We start from the raw sequence: 24,279 nt of genomic DNA on the forward strand, positions 1-24,279 counted from the left end.
CGGAGCCAGGCACAGACCTCTCCTCCTCTTCCTCCTCCTCCTCGTCCTCCCCGAGCCCTGCGAGCCGCAGCCCCGGCAGGACGCGAGGTAAGCGCGGCTCCGGCCGCGGGCACATCCCGAGCCCGGCGGCTGCCGGCGATGCGAGGCAACCTCGCGTTTTTCACACTCACACACGCACTCACACACACAAAAACATCTCTCTCCCGCCGGTCTCTCTCGGTGCCGTGGCCCGGCTTCCTCCGGCTCTTCTCCTCTCCCGCTTCCCTCTCTACCGCTCACTCTCGCTGGTTTTCTCCTCCCCCCGAAGCCGCCCCCCCTCCCCCTTTCCGCCTCCCCTCAAGTTTCTCCTTCTGTCTGATTAAATGAGAAGGAAGTGTGGGAGTGGTGGTTTTGAAGCTCTCCCTTTAAGAGGCAGCCTGCAGTGACGAATTGTTGAAATTGCCATTGCAGGATGGCATTCCGCTATAAATTCATTGTTCCACCTCCTCTCATCTTCACATTTCTCTCCCTTCTCCTCTTGTTCACATCGACAGACTGGGGATAACAACAACAACAACAGGAAAGATACAGGGAGGGGGCTTTTACAGAAATCCAGGACGTTTTCCGCTTCTTGGGGGTTTTTTTCTCTTTTTTTTCTTTTTTTTTTCTTTTTTCCTTTTTAACCATCTCACCGGAGACGATCGAGGCGGTTTTTGGTGCCTGAATTTCTTCTTTCCCCTTCTCCTCCTTCTCTTCAAAACAAAAGAGGGCAAAAGAAGGAAAGGAGCCCACCGGAGCCCGAGAAAGTGCCGAGTCGCAGCAGACCTGCCCCTGCTGCTGCTGCTGCTGCTGGTGATGATGATCCGGTGACTACAGCGGAGAAGTGGAAGGGGAGTGGGAAGTGCTCAAACTTCTCTACTTGCCGGCTCCGAGCCGTCTCTCCTCCTTTTCCTCTCTCCTCACTTTGCCTACCCGGCAGCAGCGATTTGGGATTTTAATTTTTTTTTTTTTTTGCCTCTCTCTCTCTCTCTCCCTCTCTCTCTCCCTTTCCATGTGCTCCCGGCTCTTCCCTGCAGAGAAACACAAAGTTCACACGCGAGCGGCTTTTGTTGACATTTTTTTCTCTCCCACTCACACTTGACTTCGGGAGAGAGAACTTTTTTTTTTTTTTTTTTTTTTTGATTTGTCGTTCCTTTCCCCCCCCCGCTCCCCTTCCCCTCACCTCTCCTTTTCTCCCCATCCCCTAACTCCGCTGCCGCGCTCCGCCGGCCGTCTCCCGTTATCCCCATCATTATCACCACCACAATTACCATCACCCCGCTGCCCCGCGCCGAGGCGAGGATGCTGCCGGCGCTGCTGTGGCTGCTGCTGGCCGCCCGTGCCGGCCGCGCCGCGCCGCCGCCGCCCGCACCTGCCGAGCCCGGCGCGCCGCCCGGCCGGTCCCCCGCCCCCGGGCCGCCCCGCGGGGCCGTGCGGCGCCTCGACCCGACCTACGCGGGGGGCGGCAGGGCGGGCTACGTGCTCTACGCCGGGGGACAGCGCTTCCTGCTCGACCTGGAGCGCGACGGGCCGCGCTGCCACTACCGCGGCACGGTGGACGGCAGCCCGCGCTCGCTCGCCGTCTTCAACCTCTGCGGCGGCCTCGACGGCTTCTTCGCCGTGGGCCGCTCCCGCTACACCGTGCGCCCGGCGCGCCGCGCTCCGCACGGAGAGGCCGCGGCGCGGATCTACGGCGAGGGCCCGGCCCGCGCCCCCCACGTCTTCCGCAGGGAGAGCTTCAGCTTCGAGACGGTGCCGGCCCGCACCAGCTGCGAGACCCGAGACCCCGCCAGGCCGGCGGGAGGGGACGGGCGGCGGCGGCGGCGGCGGCGCTCCGTGTCCCGGGCCCGGCAGGTGGAGCTGCTGCTGGTGGCCGACGCCTCCATGGTGCGCAAGTACGGGAAAGGGTTGCAGCACTACCTGCTCACGCTGGCCTCCATCGCCTCCCGGCTCTACGCGCACGCCAGCCTGGAAAACCACGTGCGGCTGGCCGTGGTGAAGGTGGTGGCGCTCGGCGACAAGGAGAAGGGGCTGGAGGTCAACAGGAACGCCGCCACCACGCTCAAGAACTTCTGCAAGTGGCAGCACCAGCACAACCGCCTCGACGATGACCACGAGGAGCACTACGACGCCGCCATCCTCTTCACACGCGAGGTAGGCATGGCCCTGGCCCTGGGCATGGCCGTGACAGCCACCAGGTGTCCCTGGGGTGGCCGGGCTGCCGGACCTCCGGCCACCCTGCTCGGCTTTGCTGAGCTCATGGATCCGGCTCGTCCATCGGGCAGTGCAGCATCTCAGGGACCGGCACCCACTGCCGGGCATGGCAGAGGGCTTGAGATTTGTGTATGTCCCCGGGCCTGTGCCGTCACCCCCGCCGTGGGTTCACCAGCGCAGTGCTGGGACCCCAGCCCGGTGGAGAGGTGGGAGCTTTGATCGTGGGACTCAGCCTGACGTCCCTTTGCTTCAGACTGTCCTGTCCGTCCCTGTGAGATGTTTAACACTCTCTGCAGAGGTGGTCCAGTCTGATAGCACTTCCTAGCCTAAATTAGCCCCGGAATAAACCTGCTAGGGAAGGTGGTGGAGAGCGCCTTAAGAGCACAGACATCTTGCTGGTGGAGCACATCGGGACGCTATTTCCAGCAAGGATAGCTCCACCGCGCTGGAAGCCAGCAGCGCTTGTGGTTCAGGTGTAGGACGTAAGTGCAGACCGCAGGTAAACAGGGCTGCACAGGCTGAGTGAGCCAGGCTGGGTGGTGGCAAGGTCCCTGTCCTGTCCCCCAGTGGGTGCCCTCGCCAGCTGTGGGTTGGGTCTGCTCGCATTGCCCATGCAGAGCCGTGCCTTGTTGCTCCACGCTGGGTTGTTGATTAATTGCATTGCCAGAGGTCGTTAAGGGACATTGCTCTGGTAGACATGTGGCCGAGTTTATGCAATGAAGTTCTGTAAGAATATCCCTTTAGCGGTTTGGGTTTGGTGTTTTCTTTTTTTCCCTTTCCCCAAGTACGAAAAAAATAACTGCATGACTTTCCGTTCATTTGAGTTCTCCGGCTTTGCTACATCGTAGGAGCCTGCCAAAAAGGATGCTTTGGATGGTTTGTGGAAGGAGTTGCTCCAGAAGGGAGAAAAAAAGCGCCTGGCTTGCTTTTATAGCTGTAAATAGTTGAAACATTAGGTTCTGTGTCAGACATCACTTGTACAACAGGAGCCCTTTTTAGCAGTTTAAAGCCCATCAGTGCAATTTGCAAGCTTTCATTTTTTTATCGCTGTAACATGAATGAAAGCAGGCTACCTAGACTGGGTCAGAGTGTCTTTTGGTTTGCTGTAAACATCTTTTCCAATGGCTTATTAAGCCTGGGCCAGAATCCATCACTTCTCTCTGAAGAGTGTTTATTCCCACTTATTTCCCTGGGCTACATGACAATTCTGAAACAGCGACTGTGAACCTTTAAGTCAATCATTAAGTTAATTTGAACGAGGCAGGATGTGACTTTAAAGTGCAGTTGCTTTACAGATGCTTAGCTGTAATTCTTTGCATGGACACCCTCCTGCCAGAATAAGAGGGTGCTGCTAATCAGTAATCAGCTTTCAAAGACTCATGAGCAATGCACAGATTACCTCTTTGGAGTGTATAGAATAGTGCATAGAATAAACAAATCACCACGGTTGCTGTGGTCTCCTTGCACTCTTAAGATGCAAATGTTGCTTGCACTGCTGCTCAAGGCTGCTTCATGAGAAGAAAAGCGCAGGCTTGTGTTTTCTTGGTTTACATTTTAACAGCTTTAACTCTGGGATTAGCCGCTCGATGCAGTTCAGGACAACTTAATCTGCTTTAATGCTTTGCTGTGTGCACACGGACATTGTTTGGCAGTGTTTGACTGAATTAAGAACCAGACTGGAGTTTCTTGCTACATGTGTTCATGATGTTCTTTGCAGAGAGTGTGTGTGAGCCCACACGATTTTTATATGCTTACCCTTGAAATGTCAACATGAATCTATTTGCTCCCTGTGGAATGTAAACACGAAAAGGGTTAAAGGATGAAAAAGCAGCGGAGATGTTTCCTGGAGAAAACAGCCCCGCTTTGAACTAAAGGAGAGATTTTTTCCAGTTTAGCTTTTCAATGAGAGTGGCAGCAGTTGGCAGGAGAGCACCACTTTTACAACTCTGTTTTGGATGGATGAAGTTGGTTGCTAAGCTACAAGACGCCGAGCCGTGGCTGTGTGTTTTGATGGGCTCTGAATATCGTCATGCTGATTTTTGAACATCCAGATGTCTCTTTCTAAGTGCCTTGGGTTTCAGGCATTGGGCAAACGTGTGAGGTACATTTTCCATCGATGTTTACTGAGGCCACCTTGAGCTTCGTGTTGTCAACAGAATAATATTTGCAGATCGTTTGTCAGCTGAATGCGTGGCCTCAGCTGTATGGAATTGGCTCTGTGCAGATAGAATCTGCATTGTGCATGGCTGATGCCATACAAATCCCTAAATAATAATTATCTTTGTTCCAGAGTGACATTTAATTGGATGGTATTTTTTTACACCAAAAGAGGGCTTTATTTGAGTTCCTGTATGAAGGAAGAATCCCGACAGAATTCTGCAGTGTTGCTTCATCCTCTTTGGTTGTCTTTACTTCTTTAAAGATAAATTAGTAACCATTTATTATTAAATTAGTGGTGGTTCACACTTCATTATATAAGTTCAAATTATGGTTGTCATCATCATCATCATCATCATCATTTATACTAGGAAGTACTTCCTATGTTAAAACATTTAGAAGGAAATTCACTGATTCTGAGTTAAAACAGCCACTTGCTTCTGGTCATAATCTCTATTTAATTGGATAAGGGCTTTAAAGCAATTATTCTGCAGATCATAGTAAATCAATATGAACATGAATTCAGTTTGGGGTGATACAGGCAGCATATAAAGCTGTTTTTAGGCTTTGTGTTGATTATCAGTGATGGGAAGGGTCTATTAGCTGCAGTGGGTCCTCTGCTTACTCTGTAAATGCAGGGATCACTACACTTACATGTCTGGCTATTGTGAAAACCTTAAGTGGACACAGAAATCATCTGTCATTAAATATTGCAGAAATTTATTTGGGTTCTACAGTGATTTTCAAAATCTGATAATGAGAAGTGTATTTTCCCAGTGGTTGCCATCTGTCATTTTGACCCATGAGAAGCAGGATGAAGCGTGGCAGAGGTCTGACTTGACAGTAAGCAAACATGATAATATTCTGATATTTCTAAATTTCCTCAAGGCAGCTTGACCGTAAGAGCCTTAGTGAGTACATGGGTCCCTGCTGTTGGACTACTTTGTGGTTGAGTCCTTGGCAGCAGCTGTAACTCTTTGGGCCTCATGAATCCTGCAGCGTCCTCCATGGAATGTGGTGGTGCAAGGGTGCAATTCTGGTGGCCAGGTGAGTGTCCTCCACCCTGCAGAGAATTGGCCATGTGGTGGGGAGGAGAAAGAGCTTGCAAAGCCCTCTTTCCCTGGAGATCACTTGTTGTCCACAGCAGTGAAGGCAGCAGCAAATTTAGAGTTTATTCTTTTTCAGCCTTTTTTATAGCGAACAGTTTGCAGGAGCTGGAAGCAGATTATCTTCAGATTTTTATGGGTGCAACAAAACACTTGCCAGATGATTTGCTGCCGTAGCAAAACAGATTATATGGGACTTGCAAACTGCAGTTGAACTCACACTGTTCCTTTTCTGAGGTCCAGCCTGGCCTGCAATTATCCTCTAGAATCCATCCAGTCTATTTCATTAGTGGCCCTTAGTTAAATTTCAAGTGAACTATTGAATGCATTTGGACAAAATCCAGCTCTCTTCCTTTCCCCCCCGGTTCTGAATCATCTGAAGATTAAAATAGATGTTTCTCACAGTAGATACAGACATTAGGAGCAAGGAGAAAATCCTTTCCTAAATGCTTGTTAGGATCATCTGTGATAGTACCATCATGCCTGGCTCGAGCAGAGGGTTCATGCTAGAGCCAAAGGCCACTGTCCTGCCTTTTTCTGCACAGTAATTATATGGGGCTGGTGTGTTTGATTTAGTTTAACTGTCCATCTGGCAGTGCTGTTGAAATTTAACAGCAAGCTTTGTATTATCTCAGCTCTGTAGATGATAATTTCACTGCATGGAGTACATGCTTTCTTTGGCTTTGCTTCTTTCTTCTTTTTTTTTCTCTTTTCTCTGTTATCATCTTCCAACAATTATTATCCCCTAGCAGTAAAACAAGTCACTGTACCAATGGTCACATTTAAATAACTCCCTAGGGAAAACAAAGTGGGACAAAACTGATAGAGGAGAAGTCTCCGGGTCTGGAGAGATGGTGTGGAGTTTCCCCACAGAGGAACTGTGGCTTAGGCAGGTTAAATCACACGTTTTTATTTGGTCATCAGTCACCAGTTTCATAACTGAAACTTCTCCCCATGCAGATCCCAAATGCTTTATTTGCATTTTGCCAGTATTTTAAAATAACCTGTAGTTTGTAACACTTTGCTGTTTCTTCTTTTTCTTTTTTTCAAATGCTCAAGCCCCAGGCTCATAAGTAAATGACCTCAATTTTTAAGCTAAACTGCTGGGGAAATACATTTGGGTTTGGCCAGTATCACCACTGTGGTTTTCCTCAGAAGGTAACCAGGCTTTGGCCACCCTGTCAAGGGGAGGACAGAGCAGTAACCCAGCCTTTCCTCACCCAGGATCCTTTTTGCTCATGTGAACATTGCATTTGAAACCCCGTGTGGCATCCCAGGTTGCTGTGACATCAATGAAAGTTCACCCATTTTGCAGAGGAGCTGAAGGGAGGGTGGATGTGTGTGTTCCTAAAGCCACCTGACCCCATCCTCCTGCCCAGGCCTGCGGTGGGAACGCTGCTGCAGGAAGTCGGAAAGTCGTGCTTAATTCCTTCCTCTGCTGGAGGGATTTTAGGTCTGTATCGCCCACCTCCCAGGAGAAGTCCTTAACCAGGAGGTCGTAAGCTGTTCCAGGTGTTAAGGAAACTTTCCACCCCTCTGACCAAAGGTCTGTCACTGTTTAGTGAGTAATTCATATGGTGAGAACGAGGGGGATCGTGACCTGAAGCCGCTGAGTGGAGCGCAGCGCCTGGAGCAAGGTGGTCTGGGTTCCTCGAGCACGGAGAGGAACTGTTCCTGTGATTTACCACAGGCTGTTCAGTGGGAAAGAAGAAGGATGAGCAGTAGGGACCAAAAATTGGGTCCCTTCCCTGACTGAACTTCAGCTGCAGCCTGGGCTAGGGAAACCTTGGGCTCAGGGGCTGCTCCAGGAGGAGGCACAGGTCCCTGTGTGCTTGGCAGGAGCCTGGTGTAGACCATAAAGTGCTCACCTAAAAAAGATGCTTCTAGTTGGCCTCGTCTCTGGAAGGACTTTGTAGCTGGATCACTGTTCTCACTGGGAAAAGGCTTGAGCTGAGGAGCTGCTGCAAAAGGACCAGAAGAGCAAGTGAGCAGAACTGTAAAGGTTTTAGTTGTGCTTTACAAGAAGGTGATGTGCAGCTTGGCCTGCTACAAAGCTTCATCCTGTGGGTTCCACTCATTCTGGTCTGAGAAGCTCTGTGGGCTCAGCTTCCCTCAGGGCCAAAGGTGGAGAAACATCTGAAACATCTGAACCCCAGGAAGCAAAGTGCCCAGCTGTTCCGGGCTGTGGAACTGTGGCACTTTGGGGCCCACAGGATCTCAAACTGCAAACCCTATGAGGGGTGGATAACTCAAAAGACCTGAGGACATGTTCTTCTGCCCTTAAATCCCACCAAAGTGTCCACGTTGGTGCTCACGTCGTGATTTGCATCTGGTCAGCGGGCTCTGACCTAACACCACGTTTCACTTAACAGTTTATTCTTGTTTTGAAACCTGCTATAGAACATATTTCAGGTGAAATGAACTCCCTGCTTCAGCCAGGACATAGTGACAGTTACCTCCCTTCACAACAAGGCCATGTATACATGGCAGCCAACCAGCTGCTCCTGATGGATTCAGAATGCCAAGAAAACTTGGCCTCTAATGAGCTGTCTAATTAACTACTAGACTTGTGATGTACAGCTTAGTTTTACTAAGCCATTCCTTTGCCAAAGCTTAAGTCTTAACATCTCTTGCCTCCTGTATAGCAAATGCATTTCCTTGTCATTCTTCTGTTTTGAAACTACTGTAAAGTAGATTGAGGGCCATGCTGCTTTCCTTCTTTAGAAATATCAAAAAACATTCTTTAACTCTTCTGCCATTGTTTCAAGGCAATTGAGCATCCAGATCTGAGCAGCTATTAACTTTCTAGTAGAAGCAAAAAACCCCAGAGTGAAATAATCATTGGAAACTGATTTTATTTATCACGAGTCCCCTCCTTCCTCGTGCTTTAGCTGGAGTATGAAAAGTTGAGGCTACCCACACAGATTTTTTAAGATTGCATCATTACATTGAAGCCTGTTTTTAACAAAAAGTTAAAATATTTTCCGGGGAAATAAAACCTTCTCCTGTGCTCCCAGAAAGTTTACTTCATGAAAGTAGTAGACTGCTTTCCAGGACTGCCCAGGAAAGCAAATATAGCTATTGATTCTGGTAGTAAATAATCCATAGCCAGTGTTTGATGGCTGAGCGGGCATGATTTTCAGTAACATCATTTGCAGTCAAGCTATTTGGAAGCTGGTATTGGTGAATTGACCCAAAAGCAAACTTTTCAGAATATTTGTCTCAGAGATGCTGCTTGACAGGCTGCACTTTTGTTTTTAGTATATACTAGGAACAGAAATATATTCCAGTTCAAATCATGCAGAGGCAGGAAAAGGGAAGAAGTGAATGAGATAATGACAACAAAGAGGAGCCGTCAGTAATTTGCCTAAATGATTATTGATAATGTCAGCCTTAGCTGCATATGAGCATCCTCAGGCAGCCACCGAGGGCTGGAATTGACAGGGAAAACCAGGATGCTCAATCCATGCTCTGCCCAAAGCATTGCCATGCCATTCCCTGCTCTAGCAGCAGATGGGCAACCCCCAGACATCCCCATAACAGCTTCTGACAAACGATCTGATGCCAGAAAAAATTTCCTGTCCTTGTTTCCAAAATCCTTTACAAGCCCCTCTGCTGCTTCCCAGCTGGGATTTGGCGGCGGCTGCAGGACTCCCACACCGGCTGCTGGGGGACCACAGGGAGGTGGCCACGGGGCCAGCGAGGGAGCAGGGCTCTGCTGGAGCACTGCCCACCCCTTTCTGACCCCAGGGTGGGCACTCTTCTCCTTTGTGGGGATGGCTGGTCCCACGTCATCCAAGGACACCTGTTTGCCAGCTGTCTGTGGGGAGTTGGAGGAGCTAGATGATTTGGCATATCAGCAGTTTGCAGAATCATGTCTTTCCTGCTGTGGGATTTTCTAGGACCAGCCCTGACATCTAGGGAAGACACTGTAATGCAATCCTGAGCATAGCTTTTGAAGTGCTGAGGGGAGATTATGGTACCATCTCTGCCCTAATATTCCATGCTCCACACATCCCATCAGAATTAGCTCTGTGGAAGTTTACAAGATTGCCTGCTTAGAAAAATTTATATTTTTAAAATTACGTTTGTGTCATCAAACCTGGTGAATCATCGTGAAGTCTGACTGTGGCTGCTGGTGTAAATTCCCAGTGTAGCTGCTTCTTGTGTGCAAATGGGAGTAAATCCTGAGTGCCATGAGGCATCTGGGTGCTGATACCATTGTGCCACGCTGGGAGCAGCAGTGATGTCAGTACCTACATTATAATGACACCCAAATACCAGAAAATACTGAGTGACATAGAACCTGCATGCAGAGACAAAGCCTGAATTAATGCAGTTTATACTATTTTGGCACTCCCAACCTGTCTAGCCCTCCTCCAGTAAGCTGCTTTCTGTCTGATTTATGTGCTTTTCAGTACTTGTGTAAGAATTTCAGTTCAGCTGCTTGTGTGGGTTCAGGTTATATTTTTCCCATCACAGAATCACAGAATCAATCATGTTAGAAATGACCTCTGAGATCACTGAGTTCAACCACCTTGTGCTAGACCATGGCACTGAGTGCCACATGCAGTCTCTCCTTGAACACCTCCAGGGATGGGGACTCCACCACCTCTCTGGGCAGCCCCTTCCGATATCTAATCACCCTCTCTGTGAAGAAATTCTTCCTAAATGTCCAACCTAAACATCAAGCTTAGGATGGTGTCTTCTTGTCCCACTGATAGTTTCCTGGAAGCCAGAACTGAGCCTAAAATTTCTCCTCCATATATGTAATACTGCTTTGTATTTTTAGCTTGAAAAAAATCCTTTGTTGGGAAAAAAACCCTCTTTTTTCTTTTTTTTTTTTTGTGTTTGTTAAGAGATGCTCTGTCACAGTATCTGTGCGCTTAGGTGTGGTTTTCTTTGACTTCAGTGGGATTTGAATCCTGTGCTTTTCCAGGTTTGCCTAACCTGTCATAATCAGTGAATGCTGCTGCTCTGAAGCCTCCTATAAGGTGTCTGTTATTCAGGTGGATTAATTATGAAAGGCTTCATAAAAGGAAGTCCTTGTGGAAAGAGATCTGAAGGGAAGAAGAGAATCTTGAAAATGAAGGGGGAAAGTGCTCTTTGATCATTTTGATAATAACATTTGTCATGCCTTGAAAATGACAATTTCATTCGACCACAGTGAAATGTTGAAGTGTTCCAAATAGCATGGCTCCTACTTCTCATCCAAAAAATGTGTGTATATGTGCATGCACGCTAATATTCTTCACTCTGCTTCAACAGAAACATGGAGAAATTACTGCTGGTGAGAAAAACACAATGTCTGACCAAAGTTGAAGGACAAAACCTGATGCTACCTGCATGGTTTTCAAAGACACCTCATATCTACATGTGGGAGGTTGTTGGGATTTTGAAGTGGTTAAGTTGTTGGGATTTTGCATTTTCTCATACCACTGACTCTCAGCAATCTCTGAGAATTGCTAAATACTTGGTATGTTATTGGGCAAGACACTAGTAATTGTACTGCTTGACAGATGTGGAATGAGGTTTCACATGTAGCAATCTCATTTCTATTAAATGAGAATACAGGATTGGCTTCAGAAAAGAAAGGTGATCTCTGGTTCAAGGACTGATCAGGAGGCTGAAGCATTCTCTGGGCCTTGGTTTACATAAATAACGAGAATTTTCTGGTTTCATTGTCAATGAGGAAATGCTTCCACACCATATTTTCAGCACCTATCTCAGTGTAAGCGTGAGCATCGCAGAAATACAAATTTACAAATGTAACAAACGCAACTACAAATTAACCTAACAACAATTAGCTGTAACAACTAACAACAATTAGCTGCAGAATGTATCCAAAACCCGTTAAAGTTTATGGAATATACTCCCACTGACCTTACCAGGGATTGCCTTGCTGTGCTTTTAACATCTTTAGCTGGAACTTTGCACTGATATTTTCATCCGGGACCTGTCGCTGGCAAAGGCGCCTTTAACCGGTCGTTACCGCTGGGTGTAAAAATTCATTGTAACGATTTTTTTTTCTTTCTTTTCCCCTTCCTGGGCAGGATTTATGTGGGCATCATTCCTGTGATACCCTGGGAATGGCAGACGTTGGGACCATCTGCTCCCCCGAGCGCAGCTGCGCGGTGATTGAAGACGACGGCCTCCACGCAGCTTTTACGGTGGCTCACGAAATTGGTATGCAGTGCCTTTTCTGTTCCCCTGCCAAGCCAAACACTCCCAACAGCTGCATTAGGAACCAAAATACCCCGCAATTAATTCCAGATTTCCCCCGGCCCAGAGCCCCGCCTGGGGATTAGGGCTGTGTACATATGCACTTCAGGGTTAACTAATAAGGGATCAGAAGGCAGGGGAAGGCGCACAGTAGGTGTTTCCTCCCTGACAGTGGCCTTTCTAAGCAGCAGTTGAAGTGAAAATTCAAAGGCTGCTGCTACTGCCCAGAGATGTCTGTGCATGGCCCTCCTGAGAAAGCTTTTGGCCCATCTGTTGTAATTTGCATGCACTTATTTGTTGGAAAATAAGTCACATTTTTCAGCTGGTTGCATGCGCTGCTGTTAGGAAGGTTTTTTTTTTGTATTACCTGCCGAGAAAAGCTTTTGTGGCAAAAATCCAACATAATTCCAGTATCTTTGTAAGTGTACAGAAATTCGTTTGAAGTCCTGTAATAAGTGAAATAGTATTTAGGTGATAAAAGGTTGGTCACAAAACCTGTTTAGCTTTGTTTCAGTTTCCACCTCAGAGAACAGCAAGTAAATTAGGAGCCTTGCATGTACCCTTCAGAAGGGTTTAGGATAGAATTAGTGGCAGAATAAAGTTTGTGTTCTGGGATATGAGTTATTACTTATTATGTCATGATATAACCCTTCAAGAGAGATGCTGCCATCTTGCTAATGTTTAATTTGCTGATGTTTTGTGTACTGTGTTCACTGGAAATACATGTGGTATAAGGACTGTTCACTTTGGGGAGTGAACAGCAATTTGAAAGTGGAGAACGTTCTTTTTTTTCTCTTTTTTAAAAAAAATATTCTTGGAAGGAAATAACAAGGAAAGGAGAACTTTCAGAGAGAGCCAGCTGCTGAATTGCCTTGTACCTCGTGCCAAACCAAAGTAAAGTTTGCTTTGGGAGTATCATTGCAGTGGTTCCATTTTCAAGGAGCTTGCAGGTAGAACCTGAGACCTGAGTGCCTTAAACATATGGCTGAGGAAACAGAGATCACCAAGGATGGAAAATGACCTGACTCTTCAGTGACAAGTGATCCTAACCCTGCTCCTCTTATGGCTCTGCAAAAGAATTGCATCAGTGGTGGCTGGAGAAGTGATCAGATATTGCATGAAAACATGAAATACTGTTGCAGGATGAGTCCCCAAAGCAGAAATTTTATTTTAGTAAGCAGTAATGTCACAAGAAACGAAAAGGTCCTCTTGAATAACTAATTCAGTGCATTTAGAGAAAGCTGCAGCAGTGTAGAAAGATTGACAAGGGCTGTGGATGCTGTGTGAGCCATCACAAATCTGGGATGGGTTAAATAGCAAACTTAGCCTGTCATTCATAGCCAGAGTGCTGGGGACACTGCTTGTGTCCCTTGCACCCAGAAGTGATGTGTCTGCTGAGGGTCATGGATAGGGTTGGGCGAGGAGCCCTCTTGTTGGTGGTTCTAGTGTGTGCTGAGGAAGGCAATGTCTTTCCTGCCATTTTGTCAGCAATAAATACATTTTTAGGTAGATTAAAAATGAAAGAACACAGATCAGTAAAGATAAGGATGAGCAGTAAACGTTCACATTGTTACCTTGAATTCCACACAGAGAAAATATAAGCAAAAGTGAATTATTTTTGGTGATCTAGAAGTGCATTTTGGAGAAAGGCCATTTACATACCTAGGCCTTTACAGGAATCTCTAAAAACTATAATTTTCAATGTAAAAAAGGCATGAATTGAAATGAATAAATAAGAACCCTAATGGACATAAAACCTCAAGTTTGAGGCTGTTTAAAATAACATCCTCTTTTTTTTTTCCTCCTCACCAGAAGTTTTTAAGAAAGGAGGGGTGTCAAGTCACAGAATGATCTTTGTGTGTGTGGCCTGAAGTGGGAGAAGCTGAGAAGAAAACACAGCTAAAATTGCTTGAGTACTTAAATTAAATCAAAGGTCAAAAAAGGATGAAAAATAAAAGTGTGGCATGGATACCCTTTAGTTAAGCACTTTGGGGAAAACCTTGCTGTATTTTATTTGGAGACCAGATTTCTTCCTGCAATCCAGAAATCTCCACGTTCCCCCTGTCGTGTGGGCAGGGCGTAGCTTTAATTTTACAGTGGCTCAGTTCCTCATTCAGAGGGGATGCTCTGAGCCTGAGATGTTCTTTTCTTTCACTTGGAAGGTCAATTTGAGCCACTGGCTGAAACAGAGTCACTCTCCACTGTCAGGGGGTTTTTGTGCATGGGGAGCAGATGCAGCATCTTTAGCATGGGCTTGGTCCTCTGAGTGTCCTCACTGTGACTTCCAGTGGATCTGAATGCTCTTTCTTTCCCTCTGAAGGATCCAAGAGCATTTTCCAGGCTCAGATTCTTTCTCTGGAAGGCAACCAAAGTAAATTGAACTGCAGCTCAACCCAACAGGAGGATGCACAGCCCGGGGGCTCAGGTTGGATTGTGCACAGGAAGCCAAAAAGCAGCTTTGCTGCAGAACAAACCTGCTGCTTCTGTTGCCAGGGTTTCTGCCACATCACGTGGGAGATGTTTGTTTTATTTCTTCCAGATAAAATAGATGGATTTTGACCAGTATTTTTTGAGGGAAAGTGAATGAATGAGCAGCAACAGGAAAACCCTCCACAGGTCTGTAGAGGAGAGCAGAGGAAGGAATAGATGCAACCAAATTCTTGGTATAAATGATTAGCTGGCAATAAGAGGTGGAGATCTTCATATAAAGTTTGAAAGGGTAGGACCTAAATCTTGTCTTACTCGTATGTAGAAAAATCAGTAATAGCTTGTCTCCAATGTCAAATGGAAAAAAAAAGAGGATAATGCAACAAAAACCTGGAAAGAAACCTTATGACTTTGAATGTGGTAATCCAGTTTCTCCTCAGAATACAGAGGAGCAGTGCTAGTACCATAAATGTTATTTTGAAATCACAGCCTGCCAGGACATCCAGCCACCAACAGTAAATCCATATCTGGTTATCTTCTAGCAGGGTGCATACTGCTGTCAGGGGACAGCAGTAGCTTCATTTTCTCAAAAATAAGCCCCTGGATTCTTGCCGGAAATCATCATCCTGTTGTGGCATATGGATGCTTTTTTTTACTTCTAGCAACTCCTTCAACTACACCTCCAGAGCTCTGCAGAGCTGTCTGAGCTTAGGCACAGTATATAGCCATTCTCTAAGCCTTTGTTATCAGCAGCCTATTGTCTGCAAAAAGTGATGTTTCCTTGCTTCATGCACTTCCCAGCCTCTTGGGGACATGTGGAGGAGAGCAGTGAAGAACCTGAGATTGCTCAGAATCTCAACAGTTATTTAATGTTTTCATAGGGCAGCACTACATTGCTTCTCCGTGTGTCCCTTTTTAAAATAACCATCAGGAAGCAAAACCAATGAGATTTGCACTCTAATAGCCTGGACTTTTGGATCAGAGATTTGTTACTTTGACAGTGCTGAATTATAAACTAGTGAAGATCAGCATGATCCAGCAACAGGCACAGTTGGAATTACATTTGACATATTTTGTGATGGGATGTTTCCATGTTTTTCACCCTGCTGCTGTGTTTGAGGTACAGTCATGGTCAGAAGTTTGTGCTGGAGTCCCACTGTGCTTTGGCACAACCATACCACCACCCTGAACAGTTTGCCATCTACAAAAGCAAAATGAGAAGAGTTCAAGGGGATCTAAGAGGAGCTACTGCTTGTTTTATCTATAGGAAATTTCCCCAAATCACAAAGGGAATCCTAGGGAAAGCCAAGAATTAAACCTGAGTTTTCATCTAGAGTCTCCTGAGTTTTAATCTGGTCCTTAAGTACAAAAGCATCCTTCCTGCAGCCTTCAGGCAGGCAAAGCTCCAGTTCAGCTCAGTGGGAGTTACATTTGTCTAATATTATAAATTATATTTATTTCTGTTCTTTCCATCAATCTTAAGAAACTTACTTTTTAAAAAAGAGGCAATACAGCCATTTTTTCTCAGTGATAATGTTCATTTGACCTTTTGCAATGTTCCTACTCCTCTGTTACACAAACACTCTGGCATGCAGTTACTCCTTCTGTCCTCCTGAGTAATATGGTTTACTGATGTTCTTTCCAAGTATTTTATTTTTAGGCTATAGCTTTTGCATTGCTGCGTGGAACTAATTAAACCTTTGTTCATTAGTTGCCTTTTATCTTTCACATGTGACTTTTGGGGAGGCAAGGCCAAAGGGTGGGATAAAAGCAGCCTTCAAGTACGTTAAAAAAACTGCTGCAAAAATTTGCATAATAAATCATTCCCCATGTCCACCTGGGACAGCACAAGGGGTAATGCCTGAAATTGCAGCAGGGGAGATTTGCTTTAAGCATTAGCCAAAATCATCTGAGCAGGACAGTTGAGGGCAGGAGTGAAGTGCTTGGGGAGGCTCTGATTCTGGAGGTTCACAGGAGCCATCTGGCTGAAGCAGCTGTGGCTCAGGGGATGCTGATCCTACCCCAGGGCAGAGGGATGCACAGGATGCCTTGTCAAGGTCCCTGCTCAGCATCATTTTCTGTGGTTATGAGGAGTTATCACAACATCCTCCACAGCTGGGATGTGTAATGCCTGAAACCAAGGGGCTGCACAGAAACTAAAACTCAAAAATCATGGAATGGTTTGGGTTGGAAGGGGCCTTAAAAATGATCCAGCTCCACCTCCTGCTGTGGCCAGGATACCTTCCACTATTCCAGGTTGCTTCAAGCTGGCCTTGAACACTTCCAGGGATGGGGCAACCACAGCTTTTCTGTGCCAGGGCCTCACTGCCCTCACAGCCAAGAATTTTCTTCATATATTAAATAACGAGTTTGATACCAAATCTTTTCCAGCATGGCATCACTCTCTGGCCTCTGTCACCACTGAGGACACAAGTGTCATGAGCACTGTCAGCAAAATGTATTAGAGAGCATCATTTTCTGCAAAAAAGCCATTTTAGAAGTGAGGTTTGCTCCTGGCATCTCTGCTCAGGTGGTTCACTGAAATATGTCAGAATACCATGAACTCTGAGTGGGTTGGAGCTGTTCATTCAGAGCCTGAGCTGTGTTTAAACTGCAGGGCACTGAGGAAGGAATACCATGTCTAACTTAGAGCAAACTCTGATTCTGACTCCTTCAGTAACAAATGAAACTGAGAACAATGTGTGTGATACTTAGAGAAGTCTTTTGATGTCCGTAGAAGAGTCAAAAAATCCTCCCACTCCCTGTTTTGCCGCATGTGCTCATTTTGTGTACACTCAAAAGTAACTAAAGACAGCAATCTTTCCTTTGCTGTGTTCTGCTGAACATGCAGCCCTTTGATTTCCAGGCTGTCAAGATAAAGCAGATAAAGACAAGCTTCAGACCTGACAGCTACAAATCTCCTGGAGCCTTTCATTTCAGGGGGGATACATTGCCAAGGGCACAGAGTCTCACAGCCACATGAGAAAAACAGTGGAGGTTGTGAGTCTCATATTAGGTTTCCTTCATCACAGATGAAGTTTAGGCAAATATCCAGGTAATCGTAATTAGGCAGATTTGCTTTCTTAAAACAACAAAAAAACCCCAGAGAGTACACTCATTTAAGTCTTCTTGGCTGACACACATCAGGAAAATTGCTTGATTCCACCTCTTTGAACCTTTTTTTTCCAAAGTTCTATCTTAATTTCTGCTTGCAAAAGCTCTCAAATGAAGCCTTCTTGAACATACCTCTTTTGATTAAGAGGAAAGGTGGGCAGACAAAGCTACGCCTTCACAAGAGCTGAAGGTGGGGCAGAAAATTAAGCTGATGCCTCAAAAAGCAAACATCAGCTGTCTAAAAGGTTGCTGGTTAAAATTTTGAATAAAAATTCTTGGCTTGCCCAGCAATATTTTTATTAACTTGTAATGTTATATAAAATATATCATTGCTACACCTGCAACAGATGTGGTGCTTAAAGCAAACTGTAAAACTCTGTGTTTTGCCTAATATTTCACAGCAGTCGTTATCAAAAAATATATTATGGATGTGGTTTAGTGGTGGATTTGGCAGTGTTAGGTTTCTGGTTGTGCTCAATGCTTTTTCCAGCCAACCTAAGTGATCTCTAATTTTATGATCTTAAAAGAAGTCCAGTGTTCAGCCTGGGCCTCCAGCCTTCCAGACTGCAGGGTAAAGTAGGGATTGCTTTCCTCCTTGGCAGGTGGATAATACCATTCCAATAATGTAGTTTTTGTGGGGGGAGGCTTCTGGTGCAGCAGACAATGCAATTTTTACATTCTTGCTCTGTATACTCTCCCAGAGTTCATTCATTTACCACGAGCTACTGTTAATTATGTTCTTTCCAAGCTCCTCTGAATTGAACAGGTGTGAAATAGGTGTCACCATCTCCTGCTTCTTCATTAAAATCAATATTTCTCTTCTGCATGCCCCATTAATTAGTGCAGTGTGGACCTCCAAGGCCACATCTTTTTAAGGATTACTTAAGTCTGCGTGGACACAGTGGTCTCTGATTGCCTGGGCAGAGCCTTGCCTGGGAATTGCCAGTCTGACAGGGCTGATGGGTCTGTGATCTCCCACAAGTCTGTTACAACAAGCCAGCTCAGCACAGGTTTGTTTTGTGTAAAGTCTGCAGCACTGGTGGGTAAATGTCTGATTGGGGCTTTTTTTTTTTTTTAATGTCTGCTCCTGAGAAGAAGCTGTACTCCAGACTATTGTTTCATTGAGTCTGAAGAACTCTTTTAAGCCAGAAATATTAAAAACTGCCTCTGGGCTGGAGATTTAAAAGAGAGAGTGATTTTTAAATCCTTTTTCTTTCATAAGTTGCTGATAGCAGTCAAAGAAAAGAAAACTGGTAGTAAAGTTCAAGAATAAAAAAAAGAGGAATGTCTAGTTTTATATTCCATGCTTTTTTTTTTTTTTTGGTAAGCTTGTGTAATTCAAATCACTTCTGTTTATTAAAAAAACCACCAGCTTTATTAATTGTTATTGCTTAGGTCCATCATGACTTCAAGAGGATTCCTGAGTGATAGCAGCATGAAGTTCTGAAGAAGGAGTCACAAACTCACAGGAGTTAGAAAAACAGCCCATGCCAGAAGAAATGGTTTTATTTTGACAGAGTTCCCACGTGCAATCTTTGTTTAGCCAAGGGGAGAGCAGGAGGCTGAAGCAGAAGGTCTGGGCTGGTGATTATTATAAGAAATGTTGAGCCAGGAGCTTCCTGAACCCTGATCCCACTAGAGCCATTGACTCACAGGGGAACCTGGGGCAAATCTCTTGACCTTCCTTTGCTCCCCAGTTGTCCCAACTGGAAATGAGGTGAAAGGCATGACCTCACTGGCAAACATGTGCTTCATCCAAGCTGAGCTCCTCTGAGAAAACAAATTACAATGCCTGCAGCATTTTCAGCCTGCTGTGTCACCTTGCATGTCTCCTGTGGTCACAAGGAGTGCAAGAACTGCTCTCTGACATGCTGTCCAAATTCTTGTCCATAAGCAGGTGGCTTTTTTCCAGGAGACCCACCTTGGTTTGTGCTTTAGCAAAGCCTGGGGTTGGCTTGCTGTATGTTGTGAATATTTTCTGTTTTCTTGTTTCTAATGCTTGAAATACCAGTGAGAAATGTATGACAGTAATTTTGCATGCTGTTCACTCAGAGAACCTCTGCAGATAATCTAGAACTGTATATTAAGAAAAAACGGAAATATCCAGACTCATTTGGACAATGCTCTCAGGCACATTCTTGGGGATTCTTGGGGCTGTCCTGTGCAGGGCCAGGACCTGGACTTGGATGATCCTTATGGGTTTCTTCCAGCTCAGGATATTCTGTGATTCTGGTTTGCTTCCCCATGTTCCTGAGAGTAAGAGAGCGGCTTCACCTCCCATCCAGCACGGCTCTGGTGCATGCCTGCTTTCTCGGCAGGGCTCTTGTGTACTCATCCTTGAAATGAAATGTTTTTACTGACTTGTCATGAAAGTTTTAACTGACTTGTCATAATTTCTCTGAAGTATTCCTGCCTTGTATTAGGGATATATCCCCCATTCCTGGAAGGTGTAGGGATCATTTTTGAACCCTTTTCAGGTATTATTTCCTGTTGGGCTGTAGCAGGTGTTGGCCTTCAGCCGGGAAAGCTGTAAGGCGAGGATGTCACTCCATTTGGGTTGTTGGTCTTTTTGGAGTTTGAGATGAATTTACAAGCAGCCACCTCCTCCTTGGCTGTGAGAGGGCAAACCCTGCCTCCCCTCCATCTGTTTCCTTCACCATTTTGTGCATTCCTACAGCATAACTTAACGAAACACCATCCTGCTGGTAAAATTGTATTATGTCATTTTCACTCAGTGGGAACTGTCAGCACCAGTAAGATGCTTCATTAAGTAGAAAACAGCAGATAATCTACGAACCCATTCTCAATCAGTCATCATTTTACACAGCTGCTGGGAGCCTTTTCTTTTTCTTCAATAGCCCAGTTTGACGTTTGTACTGGTACAAAATGGGGTGGGGCTAAAATTGGCATTGTTTTCAAAAGCCTTCTGTGTAAGATTTGTATTCCTCGAGTCTTCACTTCTGACCAGAGCTTTCTCCAGAGCTCTGCTTCCATGCAGGGTCACTTGAAAGATCAGCCTTTCCAATTTGGAAGGCAAGCACCCCACCAGAAAATGCCAGAAAGCACCCTAATGTCATGTAATAACATCAGCAGGGTTTTATGCATGTGAGGGCTGGTGGGGAGAGACTTCCTGAAGTAGGAAAGGAAGTGTCCCCTCCCTTAATTTTTGCATGCAAAGGGATGAAAGGTACAGGTGTTAAAGAACTTTGCTGTTCTCACTTCTGTGCTAAAAGGAGCAAAACTTAGCCAGGCAGTATTTAGAGATTACACAGCCCTGTGGTATTTTGAATTTTTATTCTTTTCAATGAAATGCAAAACCAGATTGCAGCATCACTGGAAATTTGTCATATGCTTTAATCCCTTCTAAGTCTGGTCAGAATGCCTTAAAAGGCAAAGTTAGAACAGGGAGAAATTTAGGTTGTGGTAAGAATTAGGAATTCTAGCTCTATAAAATCCTTTGAGAGTTGCATTCACAGTGTTTATAAGTGAATGTGTTTGTCACCCCAAGACATGCATACAAAATTAACTGGCAAATCAGTATGGAGAGCTAAAATCCATATATTTGATGCTATTATCCTCACTGACATCACTGGGGGCTAATTTAGAAGCCCAAACACTGACAATCAGAATTATGTATTTTGCAAATTATTCACTACTTACTGCTTCTTTCCTTGTCATGATGGGTTTTTTCAATTATTTTTGAAAATTTTAAACATAACAAGGGAGATTCACAAATACTTTGGGAAGCCTCTCCTCCAAGAGGCTGAAGTCTGCCAAGTAAGTGACTTGGTTCTTGTCATGCACTGGAACAATGGCCTGATTTAATATGACAAAGTAGTTGCTGTTAATGAGGTGTGTCCTCAGCTCACCCCATTTATCACTGTAAAGCAGAGAAGTTATGCTGCTCTCTCATTAAAGGTGAATTCAGTAGCCTGACACTTTCCAGGAGATGACCCTGTTTCAGATTCCTCTGCTTTTGCCAAAGTATTTGGGATGAAATGTTCTGTGCTGAACAGTGGCCTGAGAAGCATTTCATTTTATTTATTTACTCTGAAATTCTCCAGCCTCAATTCAAATTGAGGCTGTCCAGGCTTTTTTCTGAGGAGGAAGGCTAAATTGCAACGGTGTTATGAATAAATCCTCAGTGTTTTTGCTCAAAGTGAAGAGTTTAACATTGACCTGCAAGCTTCCTCATATCCAAAGGATATTTTTTTATTTGTGTTTATGAGGGAGAAAAAAAGATGTCATAGGTAGCAGAGAAATTCGAGAGCAGCCCAAGCTGCAGGAGCATTAACAGGCTGTGACTATGTGCACTGTATTGTTTAGTTATGTACTAACATGGGATGTCCTTAGCAGAAAATGAACAGTTCTGAAGAGTGAAGTACAGTTATGCAATCAAGGGATTTGTCTGGAGAGCAAAACTGCAGCTTACACGGGGAAAGTGCTGCAGAGTGGTGTGGGAAATGAATTTGTAGAGAATTTTTAAAGTCTGACAGAAGGTGGAAACTACCTTCTGATGGAAGATTGAAATGGAACTAGAAAAAAGTTTCAAAGGGTGGCCTTACAAATAAGACTAGGTCTTTGGAGAAATAAAACTGTGAAAGATGCATTGTAGTAGGACCCACGAGGGGTAGTTTTAGATGGTTGGCTTTAAGGCATTTACAGCATGGTGTGACAAAAGCTGACAGGCCAAGAAACACTTATAGCGTACTGTAATTAGGAAATAGTTGGCTTCTGATTGTGATGGTGTGAATTATAACATCTGTATTGTCTCACCCTTCTCATGACACTGAAAATGGAATAAAAGTTTTTAAACACCTCTCAATTGCCCCATCTCTAGGTCAGAAAAAGGCCGAATGGATAGGGTGGTACCAGAGGCTGTGACAAACTGCAGTTCTGCCCTGCAGGACTGAAAGCTCCATGTCACAGAATTCTGGGTAGTTCTGAATGGTGCTATAAAATGCTGAGCACTCTGAAAAATTACATCCTGGAGCTGCTGGTGAGCACCCAACTATCATTCATATCCCACACTGAATCAGTGCTGAATGCTCAGCCAAACTCTTTGGATCAGTGCTCCAGCTTTTTTTATTCACCCAGGGCTGTTTAGTTCCAAGGCAAAGACTTACACTCCTTTTCCACTGAGAGACCCTCATTGCCTTATTTCACAAACATTCTGCAGTGAGGTAATTTCTGCAACTGTGAGCAGTCTTGGATCAGTAAATACGATGTAAATACAATGTATTGAATGCTCAGCCCATTTCCAGAGATTTTGGTTACTCTGATTATTTGGTTACTCTGTCAGAAGAATCTGTCAGTTTGAAATAATAATCTTAGCAGTGAATTGTTTTGCTCAACACCAGCATTTATCTGGAATGAAACAAAGCTGTTGTCATCTCTTCCGAGCAAGTCTTTGTATGTAGTGCTGTATCAGATTGAAACTTGACGTGTACCTCCTGATATTCAGTGTCTCAGTGCAGCATTAAAACAGCTTTATCTGGCCTTATATAGGAAGTATTGCCAAACAGAAATGGTTTTACTTACCTGAAAAAAGAAAAGGCCAAATCTTGCAGAATGAATCCCTTTCAGGGCATAAGGCTTTTATCTCTGCAGTGGCTTTGATGGGTGGTCTTGTCCTTATTGTTAAAGCACTCTTGGTTTAGCCCTGCATATCTTATTAATCAACTTCTGACTTAGGCTGAACGTTTTGAGTATTAAGTTCAGGCTTCAGCTCTCTGCAGCTTTATTCCCATTCATTCTTCTACCCTTTGTTTAGTTGCATCATAAATACTTTTATTTTTAGCTGTTTAAAAAGATGTAGCACCTTCTAGACAGTTGCAGAACATTTTCACAAAGTTTTTCTTGCTGAAGGTGATTTGGAAAAACATTTAGAAATCAATTGTTGATAAATATGAGTACAGTTCCCTTCCTTCACATGACTGTGAGCTCCAGCTGGTAAACTCTGGATAGTCATTTAATTTTATTTGTTTCATTTCCACAGGGCACTTGCTTGGGCTTTCCCATGATGACTCCAAGTTCTGTGAGGAGAACTTTGGTTCCATGGAAGACAAGCGCCTCATGTCCTCCATTCTGACCAGCATTGATGCTTCAAAACCCTGGTCCAAGTGCACTTCAGCAACTATCACAGAATTCTTTGATGATGGCCACGGTATGTGTTATCACTTCCTGTGTCAGCTACATGGTACTTTTTATTGTCAATCTGTATTTTTTAATAAGAACATTTTAAAGCAGCTTACTTTCTAAATATGACATTTACCCCTCAGGGAATAAGGACAGAAGTTTCATTTTCCAAAAGTAGAATTAAAAAAGCATAGTCTTCAACTTCACTCTGTAATGAATTTTAAAGTCTTCACTTTGCTCCCAAAGCAACTGCAGTTATTAAACAAACCACTCAAATTCCAAAATGCTGAGATAAAAATTACATAATTGAGTGAATGGATCAAGTTGTTATGGTAACCAAAATGCTTATGGATAAATGTATGGTGTGTCTGCTGAATGTAAAGATTTGCTTTTAAGTATTTTGCTGGCTGATTTCAGTGCTCTCTGAAATATTTTTCTTTGAATGACTTAATTTTTTCTCTCAATTTTATTAGATCCATTAATCTGTACTATCCTATTTTATGGTCCGTATTGCTCTGGCATTGATTTAATAGTGCCAAATTAATTTCCACAAACGAAGAGAACTTTCCCTTTTGAGTTACTGAGGTAACTCTCCCACCATCATGAATGACCTCTCAGAGAGTGTAAGGAACTGTTTTCTCCTCAGTTCATGAGCAGCCATCATTTAGGTGTGTGGTCTTCAAGAGTTATTGATATAATGAAATTATTCATGGCAAATTTGAACCTCTCATCATGTAGGTCTGTAGTCCTCTGGGAATTAACTGTATTGCTGATGCTATTGGTGTGATTTCAAATGCATATTTAAGGAATATCCTTTTTTGATGGATTAGCCATTCAGAGACCTTTTCTAAGTAAGTCTTCTTTTCTGTAGAAATTTATAATT

At 44.5% G+C, this 24,279-nt stretch overlaps 1 protein-coding gene across 1 annotated transcript in view; it reads left to right on the plus strand.

The window, feature by feature from the left end:
* Positions 1 to 1,320: 1,320 nt before the first annotated feature.
* The window catches only part of ADAMTS5 (ADAM metallopeptidase with thrombospondin type 1 motif 5), a gene marked incomplete at its 5' end in the record, with an annotated part of 32,807 nt that continues 9,848 nt past the window's right edge, over positions 1,321 to 24,279 (plus strand). The window contains 3 exons of the mRNA XM_084201074.1: positions 1,321 to 2,172; positions 11,549 to 11,681; positions 23,257 to 23,424. Of these exons, the coding sequence (XP_084057200.1) occupies positions 1,321 to 2,172; positions 11,549 to 11,681; positions 23,257 to 23,424 (1,153 nt within the window). The remainder of the gene's footprint in view (positions 2,173 to 11,548; positions 11,682 to 23,256; positions 23,425 to 24,279) is intronic.

Source organism: Fringilla coelebs, assembly GCF_963513975.1.
Source record: "Fringilla coelebs genome assembly, chromosome: 2".
NCBI lineage: Eukaryota > Metazoa > Chordata > Aves > Passeriformes > Fringillidae > Fringilla > Fringilla coelebs.